Consider the following 23,657-nt stretch of genomic DNA (forward strand, 5'->3'; position numbering starts at 1 on the left):
ACATGCAAATATCAACTAGCACTCCAGTGGCGCCTTTATCCTCCTCAAAAACATTGAATAACTTTAGAACATCTTACCAGGAAAAAAATGAAAAAGAAAAAGAGAATGGAGTGAGTTTGAGAGATGCAAATACTTAAACCACTCACTGCATTCTAATATAAACAAGTAATGCGATTCACCTTGAAATCTAAAGTTACTACTTTATTATTATCATCCTCAAATTTTAGGTACTTTCGTTCTCTATAAATAAAATAAAGGGTTCATCTTGTATACGTCCACATAAAACTAAAATTTTGTCTTAGCGTTTCAGTAGTAATTAACAAGTAATATTTTGAACTTACATTATTGTGCTTGTGAATTTCAAAATCTTGTGATGCTACAATAAGAAAGTTATGATGGCATGGAATCCTCAAGACCAGGCTTAGGAAATTCCATGTTGTTAGCGTAGGTCTATCATATAAAAGTGGCATATTTTTTAAGAACACGAAACAGCTCCAAATCAAGCCATATATTTGCTAAATTGATGCCAACATCAAGGGCTTGCTTGCCAAAGTATGAACTCTAGCAAAGCTTGTACTTGCAAAGAAACAGAAGCCAAATTCGGGCGTCCAAACTTCATGGGCTGTTAGTTAGGTACAGAGCTGTTAAGATCACTGCTACTCTGCACTGGAAGTTGTTCGGTTCGGTTGGTCCCCCACCTTCCCTTCCGCCCAAGCTCATGGCTTACATATCCACACAAAATCGATGAACATTGTTGCAGTTATTCAACACTACTCAATGAGCTCACAAATAAGAAAGCTTCATTGGAGCCAGGGCCAACATCAGAGAAACTTGTAAGTGAAAAGTATTGAGCTGTTCTACAACAATCATACCATCAACGTCTCGACTGTAATCCAAATCCACTACTTTCTTGATTTACCGGCCACCCACCCCCCCCTCTGCCCCCAATCCCAAGAATGTAGCAAGTCACTGGCCACCACCATACACACCTCTCATTAATTCCTTTCTTTGTATGTGATGGCACAACCAACAACTGTCAACTATTAAAGTTGATTTGTTTAATTAGAAATGGACGATTGGTTACTTGTCAATTTTTAGCAGGTGGGATTTTGAAAACTGCAATTGCTACGCATAGACAGAAGTTTTTCATGATTATGAACGGTAAAAGCTTTGTATCCTTAGATAGGCTGCTTTCTTTCAAGTCCTATAAGTATTCTGTTTCCTTGGAATCTATACATATAAATTTGAGCAAGAGTCAAGCCTAAAAGTGACAGTGCAAGGCTAAAAATGACTAAAGGGTGGTTTTCATTCTCATGTTGTTTTAATTACCCTACCAAGTTTGTTCTTTTTTGTCATTATTGTTTGCTTTCTTTTTAGCCATTTTAGTTATTTTGAAATAAGTTTCAGCGAGCTCTGTCTCAAAAAAAAAAAAAAAAAGTTCCATGCTATAGTAGCTTTGGAGGTTTCCGCAAATGGAGGGAGAAAAGGTTACTACAATGATTCAAGCAAGGATAACAATCCCAGATAAAAGAACTGCTTTTTCTGGGACAACGACTGCTCCCCTGTTTGCCTGGCCATGGGAACACTATGGCAATTACAAGGTATGTCATGCTCTGTGCGCGTGTATGTATGTTTATGTGTATTTTTGTCTGTTTCCAACTTTCCTCCATATGAAAAACGTTTTGTCTCTACTGATTTTGTGCATTGGTTTATGGGATGATACAGTACTTGTTTTACGTGGCACTTCTTGCAAAATACTTGTATCCTACTACTACAACTGAAGAAGGCACCGAGGGGAGTAGTTGGTGCTTACATATTCTACTCTTGTTCCTCCTAAGAGGTCTCCTTTATCAACTGTGGAGCTCTTATGATTATATGTTTTTCCTCAATCGAACTCGCCGGATTTCTGAAGAGGGCATTGATTTTAAGCAAATTGATGCAGAATGGAATTGGTAACAATTTACTGTCTTTCTCCTTCGCCTTCCCATGTCCAAATCTCACCAGAATTTTTTTTTTTTTTTTTTTTTTTTAGCATTTGTCATCCTTTATTATTTCGTGAACCAGTTTTATGCTTTATGGTGGGACAGGGATAATTTCTTAATTCTTCATGCTATTGTGGCTGTGCTGGCCTACTGGAGCTTCCCATCTCTAACCAATCTTCCCCTCTGGGATGGAAGGGGTATTTTTTGTTGTCTTGCACTCCACATTGGGGTCTCGGAGCCAGTTTATTATTGGCTACATAGATTACTGCATTCCCCAAATCTCTTCACAGATTACCATTGGCTGCATCACAGCTCTAAAGTTTCACATCCGTTCACAGGTAAAAAAAATGATGTATTACCAACATTATCAGCTACTAAAAAGTTAAAAGATTTATTGGCCAATGATTTCTTTTTCATTTTTTTCTTGTGCAGCTGGACATGCAACATTTCTTGAACATCTGGTATTATGTATAGTTATAGGAGTACCAATCTTGGGCACTGTCTTTATCGGCTATGGATCAATAAGCATACTGTACAGTTATGTTTTGCTTTTTGATATGCTCAGATGCTTGGGACATAGCAATGTGGAAGTTATTCCTCATCATCTTTTTGAGAATATTCCACTTCTCAGATATCTTGTTTATACTCCTACGTAAGTCTGAAGATCCTGTTTCCGTATTATTTTTTGAGCAAGTTTAATTTTTTTTTCTCTTTGTGAATTCTGCCTGTCGGTTCTTTGCCTTTATCTGGTTTTCCTTCAGAAATAAGTGAAGTAGAAAGTGCAGTTATGTTGGCTCAGGAAGCAAAAAGTTCTGTAGTGTTGGGTGCCATTTATTGCACAAGGTTCTGAAGTAGGAATTTGCAGAGCAGTGATGCAAGGATATAGCAGGGGCACCATGCAACTGAATCTTAGTTAATGATAGATGTCACAAAACAATTTTTTTTTTTTGGGCGTTGTTGGATTGCTGGACTTAAAAATATTTAGATATTTAATGGAGGCCAGATAAATGATTTTGCTGTTTTGATCTGAATTTAAGATCAACTCGAGCTCACTTTGTTCTCTCTCTTTTATCACTTAAGAGCTCTCTTTCAAAAGCTTAGTCATCGGGAGACGTACATTTAACAGTATGAGAGTAGTTCCTTTCCTACTAGGTTGATGGGTGGTACTGTTACGATTCAGCCAAGTAAATGCAGAACTTAAAACACCTTGCAAAAAATTCTAATTATTGATATCAAAAAATTTGAATTAAACCAAAAAGCAAATAAAGTTGCTGTCTTTAACATGTAGTAGTTACAACTGAAGTCACTCCATAATCACAAATATAATTTCTGTTTGTCTCTGCAGATACCATAACATACACCACATGGACATGAGAACAAATTTCTGCCTCTTCATGCCAGTTTATGATATATTGGGAAAGACAATAAACACTCGTTATTGGGATCTCCACAAAGATATAAGCTCAAGGAAAAGTGAGTCTTTATCTACATGATTCTATCATCCGTCAGACATTATGCTTGTTAAGATTGTATAACTCAATACTTTATTACTCTAGATTTCATTGTTTTACTGCCAAAAATGACTTACTGCAACATCTTCTTGGTACTTTTGCTGCACTTTCTGAAGCATTATGTAATTTCGACAATACAAAGCTATGTGCAGGTGTTCAGTAAATTATGGGGGGGAAGGTCCTCATTTTAGTTTGGCATTTTTTCTGTACGTAGTTTTCGTTTTTCATTTTTTCCTTCAACTTGCTCCAATAACTCAAAAGATCATCATGGTAATGATGAGTTGCACATCTGAGTGGTCAGAAGCAGCTGTCTTTCAGGCATCTCATTTATGATAGTGCTTGTTACTTTGCTTCTAAAAATTTTGATCACCTTGTGTTTCAATTTATCTATCTTTTCTTGGCTGGACAGAAACAAGTGCACCAGGGTTTGTTTTTCTTGGCCACGTCGTGGATATAATGGCTGCATTGCACACTCCATTTGTTTTCCGATCATTCAATTCCATACCTTTTAGCAAAAAGTTCTTCCTGTTTCCTTTCTGGCCTCCTACCTTTTTAGTAATGCTTGCCATGTGGGCCAAGTCCAAGACATTTTTGGTCAGTTTTTACAATCTCAGAGGCAGACTGCACCAGACATGGGTTGTGCCAAGGTTTGGTTTCCAGGTAGCTGCTTTACTCCTTTATCTGCTGTATTCTCTTACATATGATAACTTTCTATGAACCTGATGCAAGTTACTAGAATGTCGTAAAAAGTAGAAACTCAGACCTTCATGATTAATAGACATGTATCCACAGCTTTTTATTCATTCCTAAACATTTCTTTTACTGGACAAGCTATAAAATTCTGCAGTTTATTATTGGAGGTTAAGTTTCATAGATAACTTTGTAATTCATTTGATAAAGAACACTAGAATATGTTATTTGAAAGAGAAAATTAGCGGACATTGTAGCTGCTTTTATTTTTCATGTAGATTTTCAGTATCATGGACTAAGAGAAAACTAGTTGATATTACTGTTGATTTAGGTGATCAGGTTTTACCGATTTAATCTGAAGCATTTGTGATTTTAAATTTTGCAGTATTTCTTACCTTTTGCTGCAGACGGCATAAACAAGCAAATCGAAGAAGCCATCCTTAGAGCGGATAGACTTGGTGTCAAGGTCATTAGCCTTGCCGCACTAAACAAGGTTGGCCTCGGTCCTTTTTCTTTTGCTTTTCCTGTTATGATCCTACCTTGTTTATCTTTCTAGCTGAACTGCTATTACTTATTCAATGCTGAGCTTAAATTATTAGATGATGAAATTTCAAAATAAATTCTTGAACAATGAACTGCCCGTTAAGTTTGTAGGGAAAGAACCATGGTCAAAACTCAAAACTAGTACATAAATTTGCAAGGTATAAAAAACATGTTCTTCAGTATGCTTTACACAGATCTCTACTGAAAAGTTTTGATGATTCGACTGGGTAAAGATTCACTTCTTGAAATATGTTTTGACAGAATGAAAGTCTGAATGGAGGTGGAACGCTGTTTATTAACAAGCATCCTGATCTTAAAGTTCGGGTCGTCCATGGAAACACCTTGACTGCTGCTGTGATCCTAAACGAGATTCCTCGAGATGTTGATGAGGTGTTCTTGACAGGTTCAACTTCAAAACTGGGAAGGGCCATTGCCCTCTATCTGGCTCGTCGAAGGGTCAGGGTTCTGGTAAGAGCTGCTTGACACCTAGTCACCTACTAACAGTTGGGATATGAGTGGAGTTTTAGATTCATTTGCGGTTTCCCTTTGAAATGTCTTTGCTACAAGAACAACATGCTGCTGCCACATACAAATACCAGTTCAGCTAGCCGAAGAAAGGCTGAAATCTATAAAATCTTTAAGGCAAAATTCTCGTGAACAGAATGTACAATGTACTATTTTGTTATCAACACAATGATGGCATGTTGCTGCTATTATGATAGACATTTGCCTTTTTATTCCCTTTTTAAATCCAACAAAGATTGCCCTTTTCATTATTTTTCCATTTTTGGTAAGGTCCTTATACATATGCAGATGCTTACACAATCCACGGAGAGATTCCTAAAAATCCAAAAGGAAGCTCCCGAGGAACTCCAAAAGTTTCTTGTTCAAGTAACCAAGTATCAAGCAGCTAAGCAGTGCAAGGTAACAGTTATTGTTAACTTACATGGATTAATTCTGCATATATACTAGTATAGAATTTTATTTGTGAAAGTGACAAAGACAATTTGGAGGATGCCAAATCCTCTTTAAGAAACATAACTTGACCAGATTTTGCTTACTAATCTATGTGCTTATCTCGGTGAAGATTGTTTAGAACTCCAACTTGTATAGAGACCCGAAGCATAAGGAAAACCAATCTTATAACAGAGCATGAACAGCATCACTCGTGTCTGAAAATGTCCTTCCATGCATCTCCTTCTATGCGGCCTTCTTAATTTCCCTCTTGTACAATCTGGTCATTCAGGATCCTTGGTTTGAATTTGTCAAGTCGGACGAAGAATTGCATGTCCTTAAGTAAACCACTGGACAATCAAGATGTTATCTGATCAATACTGTTTGAAGGGGGAGATGGCTTTCTTTTTGTGCTGTCTAGTGCCAACTTTTCCTACTTACTGTATTTTTAGCATGGTCATTGACTTTGATGGTGTAATCCTGAAATTCACGATGCTTCACAATAACTAATCACCTTTTTATTTTTTGAATCACTAGACATGGATTATTGGAAAGTGGACTACTCCTCGGGAACAAAGTTGGGCGCCATCAGGGACACATTTTCATCAGTATGTGGTTCCCCCCGTCATTCCTTTCCGCAGGGATTGTACTTTCGGGAAGTTAGCAGCAATGAGACTTCCAGAAGATGTAGAGGGCCTTGGATCATGCGAGGTAGAGTTGACTTTATCACCTTTCAGTCTCGTTATTATCTTAGAAAAACAGGGATTACACCAAGAAAACAAGTTCAGGATGAAAGTCTATTGAAGATTTTTGTTTTGGGGGGGGGGGGGGAGGGGGGTGGAAATATGGTTTCATTCATTAGCATGATCAACTTATTTATTTCCTGCATGTTAGTTGGCTACGCCTCAATGTCATAGATCGTCTTTTTCGATCGATCATTCGGAGATTAACAACAGTTGACTTAAAGGTATTAGCATTTGTAGGAAAACGCTAATGAACCATTTAAATGAATAATAACATGCAATGAGTTTGGTTTGTTTCTTGTTTGTGTCTACTAACACTCTTCTCCATACTGCTCCAGTACACAATGGAAAGAGGTGTAGTTCATGCTTGCCATGCCGGTGGGGTGGTTCATTTTCTTGAAGGTTGGAAACACCATGAGGTGGGAGCTATCGATGTTGATCAGATTGATGTTGTGTGGAAAGCTGCCTTGAGGCATGGCCTCAAGCCCATGCAGGTCAAACAAATTACAGAATTTCATTAAACTGCTGCTGTCTATTCCTTCCATAGATCGATAGATATCAACTGGGTATCAATATACTCTCTTTTGTAGCCAGTTCATAGATATCACGCTCTTTTCTCCTCTTTCATTTATCTTATCCTTTTGGAGAAAGAGCTCCATCATATCCCAAATTTTAATATGTTACCTATACAAAACAAAAGAATTTGTACAATATTATTACGATGTCAAACAAAATGCAAGCACATACACACACTCTCTCTTCTCCCCCCTGCTTGGAATCGTCTGTTTGGGATTTCCTTTTTGTCCCGTTTGTCCCCTCCCTGTTTAATTGTCATGTGTATTGATTAATAACTTTTAGAATTCTATTATACTGATTAATAACTTTTAGAATTTTATTGTAGATAAGTCCTGCAATCGGGGGATAAGTCAGTAGGACAATACACGTGGCACTTAAGTAAAAACGAGACAGATGGGACAGAGTCAAAATCCGGAAAACAGATGATTTGAAGCCACAATTCTCCACCAAATTAGGCGGAAAGAACATTACTCCTATAAGCAGTTTTTCGGTTGTAGTCTATACCCAATTTGGATGTAAAATCTTATCCTTTACCTTCTTCTCCAATGCTTGTTGCAAATCTTGCTATTTGTCATTGAGAAATTGACATAATGCGTTTCAAATACCAGTTTCTGTTCTCTTTCTCTCTTCTCTTCTACAGTGCTGATTCATATTAACATCACTCAACTTCTTAGCCAATATAAACGCGGGTTTTTCTAACGGGTTCGGGCAACCGTTGACACATTTAATATTTAACTAAACCTATTATATATATACACATGCTAACAATTATTATTCTGTCTTACATCAACGTACTTTCTCTATTTAACTTTACATACTCTCCCTTGTATTTATTTACTTTCCCTAATTAATTTTATATTTTAAAAAATATGACACGAGTGAAATATGACCCCGGTTAAACAAATGTTATAAACATTTCAAACACATTAACTAACTATATCACTCAAACCCGTGTAGCAAACACCATAAATTCACGCCAAACAGTCACTATCTTAGCGGTTGATAATGGAGGCATGTCCTACACAGATCGTACATACTTTTGGCAAACTTTTGTAGATGCTAAGATTGTGCATACATTTGACATAAGCAATACAATTTATTGCTTCGACCCCAAAAAAGAAAAAAAGATAATGGAGGCATGTCCCCGCTATCAGGAAAACCAGCAGGCGTACTCAAGGCCATCATGAGTGTACATGTAATTCTTGATTTTTACGATGTTCGAAAGCTCCAGCATTTACAAAACAAAACTGTAATTCTCACAACTCTTTTTCAAGCCAGTGGAGTTGCCACTGGCCAACCAGGTTTTCTAAATGCGACAGACACGGGCACTGGAAGTGTTGTGATTTGTTCCGCTGCCAAAGGTGCTACACTTTGGTGCCAATTTGGTTAAGTCCATTGCTGTCCAGCCACACGACGTCTCAGTCTCGCAGATTAGCACTGTGATAATCCCGTTGACAATTCCACCTCAAAACTCTCTTCCCCTCCTCCCAATCGCATTTGCCTGCACCTGTACCGGCACTAGCTCACCTCAGTCCCCTACTCCAGCACCGTCTCCCCCTCCGCTGATGCCCCCGGCGAAGTCTCCCACCTCATCCTCGACCATATCCCCAGCTATACCTGCCCCAACAAGCCTCCCACCGCCTCCCCGCTGATGCCGGGTCCTACTCCAGCTGCAGATGCACCACTTGTAGATGCTGCTCATGGTGCAGGCACGAATCTGCGGCTCAGCCATGGGGCTAGCTTGACGATTATTTCATTTGTTCTGTGGCTTGTTGCCACAATTTGACAAGGGATAGTTTAGCTAAACAGTTTGCAACTTTAGTTCTGCTCCAGTGTTTTGGGATAAACTAGAAATGGTTTTCAAAGTAGAATTTGCATTGGTTTATACGAGATCCATCTAAAATGTGAAATCTCATAATTTGCAAGTTCAAAACCGCGCAGCAAATCTTTCTGTACTAACCCGTTCTCGCAGAGAACTGCAACATACTAGTTGACTTAAAAGCAGTTTGCAGAGAGTTATTACGAGCTCAAGAAAGAAACTCTCACTCTGGAAATTTTGGCCTGGATGATAAATGGCACAGGAAAGCTTGTATTATAAACGCGGTCTTAACAACAATCGTTTCCAAATCATTTCCTTTTTAGAACAAGAAAGAAATTTAAACAGGTTGAACGAACATATATATTCACATCCAGAGTAAATCTAAAGGCACCGTGAACATTCTTTGCCAATCGAAAGCTAATCATCATACTTGAGCTGCTTTAGGGGCATTTATAGGCTTACAAAGTCCAGCGGATAAATGTAATTTGGTATAAGAATTCTGAGCTTCAAACATCACAAGAATTTAATATAATACACTTGCAAAAGCACAGGAAAGCTGAAAACAATGAGACGGGTACAAAAAAAAAAACATAAAAAGCACTGGTAATTAACTTCACATATATTAAGTCAAGTCATTATGCTTTTCCCTATTGCAGAAGCTAATTGCTCAATTCAAGAAACCTTAATGCCATAGGATGCTTAGCTTCAGATAGTTTATCAGGTTTTAAGATTTCAACAATCTCACCACCGACAAGAAGGCAAACTACATCAGCAATCCTCTGGATTTGTTTGATACTGTGAGAGACCATAACTATAGTCATCCCCTTTTCCTTCTTCAATTTTACAAGAACATCTTCTATGTTCTGTGTTGAAATTGGATCCAAGGCACTAGTCGGCTCATCAAGTAGTAAAACCTAAATTGTAAAGGGAAACGCAATGTTAAATGTTGGAACTCTACAGACTCCATAAAAAGAGAATTTCCTAGACATACAACTATTGGAGTCCTGCAGTCTCATATGAATCTTACCTCTGGCTCATTAGCTAAGGTACGAGCAAGAGCAACTCTTTGAGCTTGACCAACAGATAACTCTCCACCAGATTTACTGAAGAAAGTAGAATCCAGGTCTGCAAGAGTAAGCAACTTATAAACCTCATTGTCAGTCAGCTTCTTCCCCTTTAGCTGCGGCCCATATCTTATATTGTCAGCCACTGTGCCTGCACAAGTCCACAGTAGGTAACGAGATCAATCAGTCAATCAATCTATTTATCATCAAACCACATTATGATATCAAAAAATCTATTTCTACAAAACTTAGAACATGGTGTCTCACTAGTTCTCTTTGGCTGTTTTTTAGCCTAGATACCCCAGGCTCAGATGATGGTTATATACTTATATCAATCAGCTGCTTAGGCAATGAATGACACAGGGACCATCCTTGACATGTAAGCGGATATCACAATTTGATGATTCAACCACATAAATCTAATGAAGCACGACAGACAGTAGTAATAGTATCAAAAGTTCATAGCCTTCTATGGGGCAGAGTGACTTAGCAGGCAGTAGGGGATAGACCTCTTTCAGATTGTGACACTCCTCTAAGATCCTTATAACAAAAAATACAGGAGATGCAGAACATCGTCGATATGCATATTCAGCTGCGAGGAAGGCAAAAAAAAATCACAATTTGGGAGAACGGAATTAAGTACTAATCTCATTTCCTAGGAAGCATATCTACTCAATAAACAGACATTAGTTTGTTTGATCAACATATCAACTCAAATTTTTTTTTTTGAGTTGATCAACATATCAACTCAATTTCCAAGATAGAGCAGTGCCTATCTCTACACAATCAGCTAGCTCATGAATTAGTGCTATGATTTGAATTCACCTTCAAACAGAGCAGGAAGCTGGAAAAGCATGCCAACTCTTCTACGAAGAGCAAGTACATCGAGGTCACCAATGTCTTGACCATCCAAAAAAACAGTCTTGGATGGAGGCTCCCATAATCTGTTGAGAGCCCTTAAAAATGTAGACTTTCCACTGCCACTAGGCCCTATGACTCCCATGATCACGCCTCTAGGAATATCAGCGTTGACTTTGTTCAGGATTGGAACACTCTTGTCTGAAACTTTTGACAGTTCCCTTATCTGAATTTTAGCATCTGATGATTCATTCCCGCTTCCATGTTCATTCTCATTCACATCCACCACTAGCAAGCGTTGCTCAGCCTCATCTAGCCCTGTAAGTCAAAAGGGTAAAAGATTTTTGATCAAGAAATGAAATTTATGCTACTGAACAAAATAAAAATCAATTCTTGAAATCAATTTTGGAAAAGAAGTTGTATAGATGTATGATGATGTTCTGACCTGAGTAAGACCCCATGGGAGTGTAGGAAGTTGAAGAAGAAGGCAAGGTTGAGAGGTGAATTGCTGCATCTTTGTTTTTATAGGCAGGTGGAACTGCCTTCCCTAGTTCCACTTCTTGCATAATTGGACAAAGTCTCAGGATTCTGACCACACGAAATGATTGTTTAATCGAGGAAGAAGAAAAAGAAATTGTTTTCCAGGAAGAGGAAAGGGATGGTTTTGGGAGTATCCTGCTGAATAATTCTGCAATCCCCAATAAACAAATAGAGAATTGGACATGTAGCTCGTGACTCAAGTGAATTGTACAATTTATGATGCAAGTAAAATAGTACTCAAAAAAAATTTTGTGTATCCAAAAAGTATGGGCTTGAGTTTTAGAACTCAACTGTTCAACGAGTAGATTCTCTTGATATATTGAACCTCTTGACCATTCTTAGTTAAGAACCCGAGATGTTTCGCAGTCCGGAAGGTAGGCTAGTTTATAAAACACACAAGCCACAAAGTTGGCCTAAAATCTATCAAATTGTCACTGGAACAAACAGGTAAAAAACTAGCAATTAAATAAAACATGCTCCTGATTATTCAGTTCTAAAGTTTACCACATATATTCCATGTTCATGTGGTGGACTTGTATAGATTTGGTGTTATTGTTGCCTGGGGTTATGATCTGTGGTTTTTGGAACTCTTGTCAAATGCAAAAATGGATTGATAGTGACAATATATTGTTGCACGACAAAGGGTACGGATTTCTTTGGATTTGGTTGTGGGATCAAACCTGGAGGAGAAGAAACCTGTCTAGATACTCATGTCAGTCTTTCCGGGTAAAAGTTTCATCAGCCATTTCATTTATCCGGTGGAGGAACTACTCAGACTGATTGCCATGCCAAAACAATCATCATATAGGAGTATTATTTATTCGACTCCACATGTCGAGTTTCATCTTGGTTCATTTTGGCCGAGTATTTTTATCAAGAATGTTTTACAAGCTCAACTTTTAAGGAGTACTACATCCGACTAAGACAACTAGGAAAAGCTCCACAAAAAAAAAAAGAAAAAAAAATGGAGGTTATTTGGTCTCATTGAAGCGCAAAGGGAGTATGTTCCCATAAGAATAAACTAGCATCCACTCGGTCAAAGTATTGTTCTAATATTTTCTATGGCAAATTGGCAAGTTTGTTAGAATTCCTTTTTTTTTTGGAGAAGAAATAGTATCCATAAAATTGGTCTCCTTGTATGCGAGTATAGGACCTTAATCGGGCAAAGCCAGCTTCAAGTCGATTTTGCGACTAGGGTATCATTAATCAAGTTACTCAATTCAGACTCGCGAGTAGTTCAATTAAAAATTCGACTTGAACTCAACGTTGACCGAGTTCGATTTACTTGATAAGGTAGTGGAGTCGATTTTGAGTAGAAAAAATCAATACTCAAGTACTCATCGAACCTTATCAAGTAGCGTATTTATGATATAATTTTTAATTATTTATTGTAAAATTATGAAATTTATTTTATAAAAAATCAATATTAAAACTTGTTTAAACTCGATTGAGCTCGAACTCAAGGTCAACATTGAAGAACTCAACAAGCTTGAACTCTAACATTTTTATTTGAATAGAGTTCAAGTACTACTTAAAATTCAACTCAACTCAGATAACAATTCTACCCATACCACAATCCTCTTAAAAGGGACGGACTTCCCATCAGTTCGAGTTAGGCTGAAGTCAGGTCTGGTAGTCATTACATAATAAAGATCTGATAAATCTAAAGCCAATCTTTAGCCCCGATTAAGGCATCCAATGGTTTGTTTCGTCCGTCCATGTCAAAGTTTCAAAATGACATGCTCTACGGAAGACAGCTTAAACTAGTTAAATTTTAAAGCCTGAAGAATTGCAAATGTGAAGCTCAAGTCTGTGTTGGGTAAAACCTCATAAGTACTCAAAAGTTTGGGCTGAGTTGTGGCCCAATTCAGGAGCCTGATTGGTCAGTTTTTGGGCCACATTGCCAATTGGCCTTACTAAAGATCGGCCTGACAAGTCTACTGATGTGGAAGCTGATCTCCTATATTCTGCTGAATCGTTCGTTCGTTGATCTCGTGCAATTTCACCAATCCATTTTGACATTTTCCAGTTATAATCCTTTTTTTAATCTAAAATTATTAATTACTTCTTTCCAATAAGGAAAAATACTTGAGTAGACCCGATCTATGTAGATCATAGGTCCAAATTTTATCATACCATCTTACCAATCCAAAAATTGAAAATACGACAAAATTTGAATCACATGCTCTACAAAATCAAGCCTACTCAAGTTTTTGCCTTCTTGGTTAGACTGGCTTGGCCGGAATGGGGATTAAACCAAGGGTTCCAATGTTTCTTTTAATTCATTAAATGCGGAAAAAGGGCATTAAATCAAAAACCAAGTGCAAAAAAGGGCATTATATCAAAAACCAAAGAATGAATATTCAAAAGTATAATATTAATACTCTCAAAATGTAAATTGATATTTTCCAATAATGAGTGCATGGTTGAGTGGCCGATTAATTTTCGATTACAATACTCATACACTATAGTAGGCCTATATGATAAAAAAAAGTATCTAGTAACCTAACATTTTAGACATACTCTAACCTAGAAAAGGAATAAAACTATACTACGTTTTTCGAGTATAAGTTTGCAAGTAAGCTATATGTTGTTGAGAAAAAGGCCTAAAACAATACTATATGTTGTTGAGAAAAAAGCCTATATGTTGTTGAAAGTAACTTTCTTGCCTCCTCGAAAAAAAAAAAATAAATAAAGGGTGAGTTTCTTGCTGTTTATACGCAAAGAATGTATAACTATTGAGACCGAAAGGATATTGTACTTGAGGTTAATATATAAGGTTTATCGACTAAATGATGCAATCGATTACCTGAGCTACTGCTCAGAAAGCGAAAACTAAACGGAAACATTACCCGAACTCGTTGATAGCAGTTTCAACTGGTAATCGGTGCTGGACGGATCGATACACCAACAATCAAGCCTTCAGGCAACTGGTGGAATACATCGCATCAGCACTGGGAGCATTAGCCAGCTTTAAACACAGCTCTAATTCAACACCACAGCTCTAATTCAACACCAAGGGGAAACCACTCCCTTCCTTCAAACATTATTTGCCTCAGGTAACTAGTAATCAAGAACTTAGTATACGGCATAAAAGTTGGCTCCAACTAAAGGGTTCCAAAAAAATCTATGTTCTAAAGCAAAGAAGAAAAGCTTTTGATGATACAAAAGATGGATCTCTACATCAGCAGAGGTTGTCTCCGTGTTCGGCTGGCGTAGCTTAAAGGAAGCTCCATCCAAACAAGTTGTAGCACGGACTGCTTTAGAGTTTCTTGCAACCACAAATTGTATCTCCTCTCCTTCTGAAAGAGTCTCCTATCCTTGGAAGTTCTATTATCTTGAGGAATCAGTTTTTAGTGGCTCTATGGATCGTTTTCATGTTTGGAAATTTGGCTAGCTAGTTGCTACGAGCCTTACTTTTTGACTTTTGTTTTGCTTCTTTTTACCTTCACAGAGTAACTTTAACGTGGCACAAGTTTATGTGCCACCAATATCGTCCAAAGTGCACAAGTAAGACTGATAATCTTGAATTGTCAAACTCTGAAGCGTGTTTTGAAGTCGATGCATTGAGATTCTGTTCTACCCCATGTTTTCAGAACCGGACCAGGTATCGACTTAATCGAGTTCAGAGACCAATGGATTTAATCGGATTCGATAGGAGTTGAACCGGATGACGTCATAAATAAAAATTATTTAAAAATTAAAATATTATATATAAAATACCTAATAACATATTAATATTAATAAAGGTATATTAATATATATTTGATGTTTCAAATATATTTAACAAGAAATTAGAACAATCAAGTAGCAATTTATATTATTTAATGAGCATTAACAAGTTTAGAATTAAAATTATGGACTTAATGGAAAAATAACACCAAACTTTAAGACAATATTTATAAAGTATGAAATATTTGAGATATACTAATAATTTTTAACAACTTAGGGGTCAAAACATAATATTAAAAATATTTTGACCTTTCAAAAAAAAGTAAAAAGAAAAAAAAGAAACCCGGTTCTTTTTCCGGTTAAACCCGATTTTTTATGGAATTTTTAATTTTTCGATTTTTAGAGTTAATTCGGATTGGACATTTGGCCGGTTTTCGGTTCGATCGATCGGACCGGCCAGTCCAGTCCGAGTTTAAAAACAAAGGTTCTACCTACGGAAAAAAAGAAAGAAGTTGTCTTTGTTTGGATTGAAGAATTTGGTGAAACTCAAATCGGTCTATTTGTCAAATATCCCATAAATAATCTAAATAATTAGAGGGATTTGAGAGAATCTTGAACCCATTGTCAAATCCCCCAATCCAAATAGAAAATGTTGCCACTTAAGTAATTTTTCACTGCCATTACTGTTATTGGTTTATTTCTTTACTTAGTAATGAACGCAAACATTAAGCATCATATTGACATAGTGATCCCCTGTAATCTACAGCTTAAAATTCAGATCCGGGCCGGGGCTTCTATTACACCATCGGAAACCTTGGAGTGCCACTCAATCAAGTCTCAACGTCCAATGTATCAGTTAGTTGATTGGTAGTTTATGCTGACGATAGAGAGATTTATTCAGGTGAAGACATTTTATGGAAGAATTGGCATAAAAGCACGAATAGAAAACACTCCTTTATGGTTGTAACATCATATATTTCTAAGGAATAAAATGCACATGTTATTTCAACCAAAATGAGCAAGTCAATTAACATACAAGTACATCAAGAGGACAAAAATAGAAAACAGCTTGAACTTTAATTGAAAGGAAATGACAGCTAGGTACCTTCAATGGTGAATGAACTACAAATTTCTCCCAAAACTTTTGTTGGGGCCTTCCCTGAATAAGTATGTAGGAAAGAGGAGTCTGAGGTAGGAGAGAAAGGGATTGTGATCATATGACTGATGGAGCAATGTCTTTAATTGTCTATAGGAGTTTGAAGGTGAGATTTGAATGAGAAGAAAGCTCTTCACAAATGCCAGACGAAAGTCCTATTAATATGGGTCTACTAAACAATTCCTGTTATTTAATTAGGAATTTTAGACAGTAGGCATCCAATCTCCTTTTGTTTTACTGCTCTTGTCTGTATTTGGTGGCTGCCACTTCTGTGTGCTAGCAAATGAAATTTAGATTGTGTGCCAAAGTGCTCAATGCCTTGCCCCCCTCCGCACCATGTCAGCACTCCACTCTTATTCGCTTTACAAAAAGGGTCCAATTAATGAGAAAGACTGAATTTGTGGAAGGGAAGGTTGCGTTGATGAGTTGGGTTAGTGGGCGATATAAAAAAAAAACTTTCACGTGAGGGCTGTATTGGTGGATAATTTGTAAAAAATTCTGTAAGCAACCTATAGACTAAAATATATTCTAATTTGTAATAGTGATCGGAATCAAATTCATCCAAATTTTTTCTGTTAACAAAAAGAGAGCATCTCATAGAAAAAGGAAAAAGTAATTATATGTTTGGCCCACCTTCACTGTGCGTGTGTAGTCACATTGCACATGAGGACCATGATCCTAAATTCCACAACATTATTGAACTTGGAACCAACAGCCCAAAGCTGTTGGCTAACGCCAAAGACTTGAAGTTTTAGTGAGGTGAGAGATCATAGGTTTAAATCTTGTCTCCCACCATTTGCGTGTGATTTCTTCAAATTCATACGGGTATGTAGTACACCTATCTTATCTAATGGTAGTTCAATTCTTATCGATTCCCCACCATTTGCGTGTGATTTCTTCAAATCCATACGGGTATGTAGTACACCTATCTTATCTAATGGTAGTTCAATTCTTATCGATTCCCCTGTAGGTCCAGTTGGACCTTCAGATGATGGTTCAATTCTCGTCGGTTCCCTGTAGGTCCAGTTCTCCTAGATTACTTTAGAGTAAGAATAGGAGTAAGAATAATAGTAGAGTAGATAAGTGACAAATGACAAAAAACAAATATGAATTTGGAACCTTATAAATTTTTTGAAAAGAAAATATTAGTAAAAATAACTCTAAATCAAGTAGTAGAGATTTTTCCGTTTCTCTTTGAAAGCAATAAGATTATACTCTTTTTTTTTTTTCTGAAACGATAGGAAAATAAGATTATACACATTGTGAAAATGAAAACTTAAAATGGAGGATAGGTGAAGTGTCCAGGGACTACAGCGTTGGCCTTTTTTTCTGTTTGTAAGTAATGTAGCCTTGTTCTCAAAGATTCTGTTTATTGTTGAGCATACAAACACTGCAAAGTTTTTTTTTTTTAAGGCCAAATACTACAAAGTTTATACATTCTTTTAATTACTTCCTCTATTTACGAGTACGTCAACTTTTGGAATTTTTTTTCCCAATTAATCGGATGGAGAACAGAAAGGTCAATTGTCTAGAGGACTAAAATGTCAAATTGCAGAACTTCATGAGAATAAACATATTAGCCCATACCATAGAGGATCCGAATGCAAATTTTCGTAATTTTCGTATCGTCTCCAGTTAACGTGCGCTATTCCAGACCAGAGTTGCAGAGTTGCTCTTGCAGCTATTCCCCGAACGGCGTTGTTAGCTGAGATACAAGAGATATCATTACATATATGTATACTCCGCTGATTCTTCAAGTTTCAGTTTATATCTAGAAACGGAAAATGGCGATCACATTCGTCTCTTCTCGCGCCAAGACCACAAAAGATATACTCCAATCGTTACTCAAGAAAGCCCATTCCTTTAGACCCTTTTCATCTTTCTGTGACAAGGACCCACCATCCCCGGACCTTGTGAACGAGCTTTCTCGAATTCTCAGCGACTACAGAAGCCCCCACCACGATATTCAATCAGTCCTTCATCCATTTTCCTCCAAAATGTCAACCAACTTAGTCGAACAAGTCCTTAAACGGTGTAAAAATCTGAGCTTTTCAGCTCACAGGTTCTTCCTCTGGGCAAGGGAATTACCGGGTTTTCAGCATAGTAAAGATAGCCATCATATTTTAGTTGATATTTTAGGCAGTAGTAAACAGTTTCCATTAACATGGGATTTTCTTGTCGAGATGAGGGATACTCGAAAATTTGAGATCAGCTCAGAAATTTTCTGGATTGTCTTCAGGGCTTATAGTAGAGCTAATTTGCCAGCTGAAGCTATCAGGGCTTTTAATAAAATGCTTGATTTTGGGATTACCCCGACTGTTAATGACCTTGATCAGCTTATTTATCTGCTTTGCAAAAAAAAGCATGTTAGACATGCCCAGGAATTTTTTGATAAGGTTAAGGACGATTTCACTCCAACTGCAAAAAGTTACAGTATTTTAATCAGAGGGTGGGGTGAGATTGGGGAGTTGGGCAATGCCAGCAAATTGTTTGATGAATTGCTTGGTAGAGGATCTGAAATTGATTTACTTGCTTATAATAGTATTTTGGAGTCTTTGTGTAAGGGAGGGAAAGTGGATGAGGCATATAAGTTGTTCAGTGAGCTGAGGTCGAAGGGATTTGTGCCTGATGCTTTTAGTTATTCAATCTTCATTCATGCTTTTGTTGAAGTAAATGATATGCATTCAGCTTTTAGAGTTCTGGATAGGATGAAAAGGTACAATCTTGTGCCAAATGTGTATACTTATAATTGTATTATTAAGAAGCTTTGTAAGAATAATAATGTGGAGGAAGCATACCTACTTCTGGACGAAATGGTAGAGAGGGGAGTGATGCCAGACGTCTGGAGTTACAATGCTATTCTAGCTTTTCATTGTGATCACAATGAAGTGAATAGAGCACTTAAGCTGATTTCAAGAATGGATGATTATGGGTGCCAGCTGGATAGGCATACCTACAATATGGTGCTAAAAATGCTTATCAGAGTGGGAAGACTGGATAGAGTTCAAAAGGTTTGGGAGAGTATGGATCAGAGAGGATTTTATCCTCCAGTCTCAACTTATGCTGTAATGGTCCATGGTCTATGCAAGAAGAAACACAATCTTCAGGAGGCATGTAAATATTTTGAAATGATGGTTGATGAAGGATTACCACCTTATACTGAAACCTGTAACTTGTTGAGAAACAAACTTATTGGGTTAGGAATTGCAGAGCAGACTGAGATACTTGCAGATAAGATGGAGAAAAGTACTTCCTGTTCAATACAGGAGCTATCAAGTATAATGCGGGGTACGAAGGTACCACGCAAGGTTGATGATAAAATGAGATGTCGAGGTGAATATTCAGATGAAAGTGATGACTGGAGGAGAACAGATGTTTCTAATTAGGTAAAAGCCTTCTCTCTCTATCTAAGAACAAGAGGCAACTCCTCGTCCTTCTGTACACCATTTAATATCTGTTCTCATGCTAGGCAATCATATGTTGCCTAATACCAACCACTAGGATTTCACAAGTGATATATCTTAGGCATCTCAGTGGTGACTCAGAAAAGAAGCCACTAAAATTGATTCATTGTATGGTTGTAATGTTGCTGACAAAGGTTATGAACAACTAGTGATCAATTCCAGTTGGTTAGAGAGTTTAATTTTACTTGATTCTGAGCATTTTGAAGCACCAATTTAATGTTATTTCATTTGAAATGCATTTTTTCTGTTCCATTGTGCAGTAATCCAGTAATGTGCATGTTATCATTTTTTTGTATTTTGCAGCTAAAGCAGCAAGCTATTTGTGCAACATACTAGATTAGTCTTCATAGGCTTCTTATATCTTAATTTGAATTGTTCCCTGCATTTCAGGCATATTGGACTGTTTCATGAACATCCTTTAGGACTATGAATGTGGTGGTGGCAAGGTTTCTTTCTTCAATTTCTACAGTCAATGTGTTTTTATTTGCAATGTCTATTCCAAAGATGTGACCTTAAGGTCTTGGGAAGTTTCTGATGTATAATCTGACCTTCATTTATTATAGGAAAACTATTGCGCCTGTTTTCTTAATTTTTTTTAAATTTTGTCTTTATTGATGGCTTGTAGTATCAACTTATACGACACTGGAAATAATAAACCTTGTCCAGCATGCATAACAAACAAATGATTCCTTTGCTCTGCTTCGGTGCAATTCAAGTTCGTCAGTTTACTGGATTTGTAGGTTACTGCTTTGTTAATGGTCATTGGGGCTTAATCTACTGTTTGTGCACATATAGGGGCTTCTGTAAATAATCATGAATCAAGAAAAGTCTAGTGGAAACTGGAAAAAGCGATCTATCTGTATGCATTTTGGTTCTATCTCCAAGAGTGACCATTTGTTTTCCTTTCCTTTTTAAATCCATTTTTATTTTCTTGTATCTCTCTCATTCTCACACTAGCATGTGTTTGGACTCCAGTGCCAGAACGCATGCCCTTCGAAGTCAAGCTGAAAGTGTTCCTAATTTTCGGATGAAAAAAATTGGAGTGAATTCATGCTGCTGGTTTGGGAAGCTGATTTTTTAATAAAATGAGTTTAATTTTCTGTATCAATGGCCTTAATTTTGGACTTTTTTTGAAACGGAGCCAGTTGGCTTAATATTATGTCAATAACTGCGACCGTCTGAATATATAAATTCTTAAGAGATCAATTTGTCCTTTTTTTACTCTTTAATTTTGTGGTAACATCTGTTGTTCCCTTTTCTGTTTATTCTTGCTAGTTTAGTATTTCTTTCAAAACTTTTCTACAAATGTTATCGATATATGAACAGTAACATCTTAAAAGGGTAATGCAGTCTTGCATGATCTCCAGTGTGTAATATAATTTTTCTGAAATATATCCCCTTGGTGGGTTCAGTACTAAAATCATTTGATATTGATCTAGGTGGATTTGCATAGTATAATGCTTGTCATCATATAAGTATACAGCCTAAGACTAGAATCGGAAGAGAATGGTCCTTGCTCTGTTGGATTTCTTTGTACTCCTTATTGATTATCATTTGTTATTGATTTTTGAGTTTCATTTTTTTCCATTTTCCTTTTGAAGCTCAGATAGATGCCTTGAATGCTAAGGCAGAATACCTCAGTGGTGATGGATCTGAATTTCAGAAGATCCTTTGCCCGAATCACTGGTATGTGTTTCTTTCTCTATCTGTATCATGCTATCTTTTGATTATAGTTTCTTTAATAAAGGAAATTGCTGCAATAGTGGACCTGTGCATTCCATTTTATTTACCATGTAACAACTTTCAGTTTGACATTTTGTCATGTTTTGTTTTAGTTGGTTTTGTTTCTTGCCTTTATACGTTACTTTGAAGGGGGTTGGGAAAACGTGTAACTAGCTTTCCGGATGGTTTGCTGCTTCGGAAATGTTTCGGTGCAGTAAATTGGGGTCACGGAGTTTTCGTGGACAAAAGGGGATGTGGGGATGGGATGGTAAATTGGTATATTGCTGTTTCTGTATGCTTGTCCTGTTTGGTTTAGCTTGTCAGAGTTCTGGAAAATCCTGGTTCTTGCTCATTCACTATGTGTCTAATTTTTCTCTACCACTTCATTAATGATTTTTATGAAGCCTTAGGAGAACCTATAAGGTAACTGCTCCAAGATTTCATGAGATCTATGTTGATCCTTTCTTAAAATCATTATGCATGTTTCATGAGAGAAGCCTTGATGATAGCATTTACCTATGTTCATAGAATATTCATTTGCTGGATTCCTTTCCCCACATCACTTTAATTTTGAGGAATCTCGCTTGTAAATCTTTTTTCTTGCTGACATCGCAAACAAATCTTATGATCTGAATCCTTCCAATTTTAGACACTGTGTATTGACTTGTGTGTTTTAAAAAGATTGTCTCTTACCTTATAGTATGGGGGATCCAGGATATGAGAGTGGAGGTGGGGGGAGGGCTAGGGTGGAGAAGATGGAGAAACTTATCATGCAGGGGTAACTTTCTCTTTACTACAAACTTGTAGGGGGCCAAATCTTATTTCCCATGCTCTCCTAGACAGAACAATGGAATTTTTTTATTTCCTTTTTCTTTTTTGGGGTCGATTTTGGGGAAGGAATATACCAACCTGTCCTCCTTACATCAGCAAGTGTGCTGTAGCTTAGTTTTATGCATGTCACTGGTTTACATTTTAATTTTTTTTCTTGATTTTATTTTGGTTATCTGGATGCAGTTAAGGTTGGGTGGACCATGGAAGCTTTTAGCTCAGATTTCCTTTCTGTGTTGACGGGGAGAAAGAATTTAATGCGCCTATACATCAGCGTGTTGCCCATCCCTTTTCCAAGCAGCTCATCCAGTTAAAGAAAAGCTTCAAAGCTGCAAACTCCTGGTAGTTGGAGGAAAAGATTTCATTATCAACCTCATGGTCCTGATGTTCTGTGTATTAGGAGGAAAGAAGTCTGCTCTCTTAAAGTGAGAAAAGTAACAAATGAAAACTGGAGTGTTATGGTAAATGCAGTCTTTTCAAATTCATTTACTTGCTTTTTCAGAAAACTTGTTATATGTTTGTACTGTTATTAACCCTTTGTGACACTAGAGTCTGGTGTTTTTTCCTAGTCTTGATTCTGTTCTTGCTTTTGTGATGCTTCTCATTGCAACCGCCAAGCTGTTGATGGGGTTGGTGGCCTTTTTTCGGCTCCTTGAAATGGAAACGATATTGTTGACGCACTTTGCATTCCAGTTAAAGGATTGTCAGAGGAGGTTACATACTTCCCTATAATTACCACCTCTATAATTAATTGTTTGTGTGCTTTGAATGAATTCCATCCTGTTACCCAAATTAACTTTAAGTTCAGCATTATCAGTAGTATCTATAAGATATGATTGTTTTTCACATCATCAGGCAGAATTTAATGTATATTTTCTCGACAATGATTTTTTCCACAAATTACAGCCAAGAGAATGAGAAACCTTGGACATCTGAGATTAATATGCGATGACTGAATACTGTTGGGCATGCGTGATTTACTCTTCTGATTACCCAGTGCCGCAGCTTTACCTCAATTAACAGGAAAATACATTTTTGAGGAATGCATGTGGAACAAGGTTGCATCTTGTAAGCAGTAAAGATGTGGTATTCCTTAAGCCTGTGAGACCAGAAGGATGAATTCTGTGAACTCTTCTCTTTTCCTTTTCTTCTTCTAATGCATTTTAAAAGCTGTCATGAAAAGATTTTGTTGTTTTCTTTAAGCATACATGAACCCAGACGTTCAGGTTCACCCCAATCTGAAACAATTTTGTCAAATATGAAGCCTAGACTGAGCTATTGACATTTGATTGCCGGTTGGAATTGTGTATCTGAGAAAGATTTGCTCGGAAGAGTCTTGAATTCCTATACCTGAGAACTGGACTACATGATCTCGCCTTCGCCAGTAAAGTGTTCTTTGCCTGTTTTAACCGTGAAGAACACTTTAAAATGGTAAGTAGTGGAGGAGCCCAGTACCTCCTCCATCTAACTTCTGTTGTTCTGCTGCAGGACATGAATCTCCCCTGCCTCACTCTTTGACAGGACGAGATCGTCTT

General features: G+C 37.2%; 3 protein-coding genes across 9 annotated transcripts; 2 read left to right on the plus strand and 1 right to left on the minus strand.

Moving 5' to 3' along the window:
• The first annotated feature begins 601 nt into the window (after window positions 1-601).
• On the plus strand, window positions 602-7,623 carry LOC113767651 (protein ECERIFERUM 3-like). Of its 3 annotated transcripts, none has more exons than XM_027311815.1 (12): window positions 602-1,601; window positions 1,726-1,952; window positions 2,088-2,320; window positions 2,415-2,634; window positions 3,328-3,455; window positions 3,903-4,153; window positions 4,569-4,676; window positions 4,988-5,194; window positions 5,522-5,650; window positions 6,218-6,391; window positions 6,762-6,917; window positions 7,312-7,623. In XM_027311815.1, the coding sequence occupies exons 1-12, from the start codon at window positions 1,473-1,475 to the stop codon at window positions 7,354-7,356; spliced, it is 2,007 nt and encodes a 668-aa protein (XP_027167616.1). In that variant the 5' UTR covers window positions 602-1,472; the 3' UTR covers window positions 7,357-7,623. The 3 variants fall into 3 exon arrangements, with proteins under 3 accessions (XP_027167616.1, XP_027167617.1, XP_027167618.1); XM_027311816.1 differs by having other exon boundaries at window positions 605-1,601; window positions 5,540-5,650; XM_027311817.1 differs by having other exon boundaries at window positions 606-1,601; window positions 7,325-7,623.
• Window positions 7,624-9,196: 1,573 nt separating this feature from the next.
• LOC113767730 (ABC transporter I family member 17) lies at window positions 9,197-14,651 on the minus strand. 2 transcript variants are annotated; one of them, XM_027311911.1, is made up of 5 exons: window positions 14,133-14,651; window positions 11,186-11,328; window positions 10,708-11,058; window positions 9,846-10,033; window positions 9,197-9,732 (listed from the first exon to the last, which is right to left on the minus strand). In XM_027311911.1, exons 2-5 carry the CDS (start codon window positions 11,304-11,306, stop codon window positions 9,478-9,480), a joined length of 915 nt encoding a protein of 304 aa, XP_027167712.1. In that variant the 5' UTR covers window positions 11,307-11,328; window positions 14,133-14,651; the 3' UTR covers window positions 9,197-9,477. The 2 variants fall into 2 exon arrangements, with proteins under 2 accessions (XP_027167712.1, XP_027167711.1); XM_027311910.1 differs by having other exon boundaries at window positions 11,186-11,428.
• A 3,154-nt stretch (window positions 14,652-17,805) lies between these two features.
• On the plus strand, window positions 17,806-22,906 carry LOC113768495 (pentatricopeptide repeat-containing protein At1g52640, mitochondrial). 4 transcript variants are annotated; one of them, XM_027312876.1, is made up of 4 exons: window positions 17,806-19,494; window positions 19,963-20,018; window positions 21,179-21,258; window positions 22,309-22,906. In XM_027312876.1, the coding sequence occupies exon 1, from the start codon at window positions 17,893-17,895 to the stop codon at window positions 19,492-19,494; it is 1,602 nt and encodes a 533-aa protein (XP_027168677.1). In that variant the 5' UTR covers window positions 17,806-17,892; the 3' UTR covers window positions 19,963-20,018; window positions 21,179-21,258; window positions 22,309-22,906. The 4 variants fall into 4 exon arrangements, with proteins under 4 accessions (XP_027168677.1, XP_027168679.1, XP_027168678.1 ...); XM_027312878.1 differs by lacking the exon at window positions 19,963-20,018 and having other exon boundaries at window positions 22,309-22,583; window positions 22,741-22,906; XM_027312877.1 differs by lacking the exon at window positions 19,963-20,018 and having other exon boundaries at window positions 21,174-21,258.
• The last annotated feature ends 751 nt before the right edge of the window (window positions 22,907-23,657 follow it).

This window comes from Coffea eugenioides, chromosome 4 (assembly GCF_003713205.1).
Source record: "Coffea eugenioides isolate CCC68of chromosome 4, Ceug_1.0, whole genome shotgun sequence".
NCBI lineage: Eukaryota > Viridiplantae > Streptophyta > Magnoliopsida > Gentianales > Rubiaceae > Coffea > Coffea eugenioides.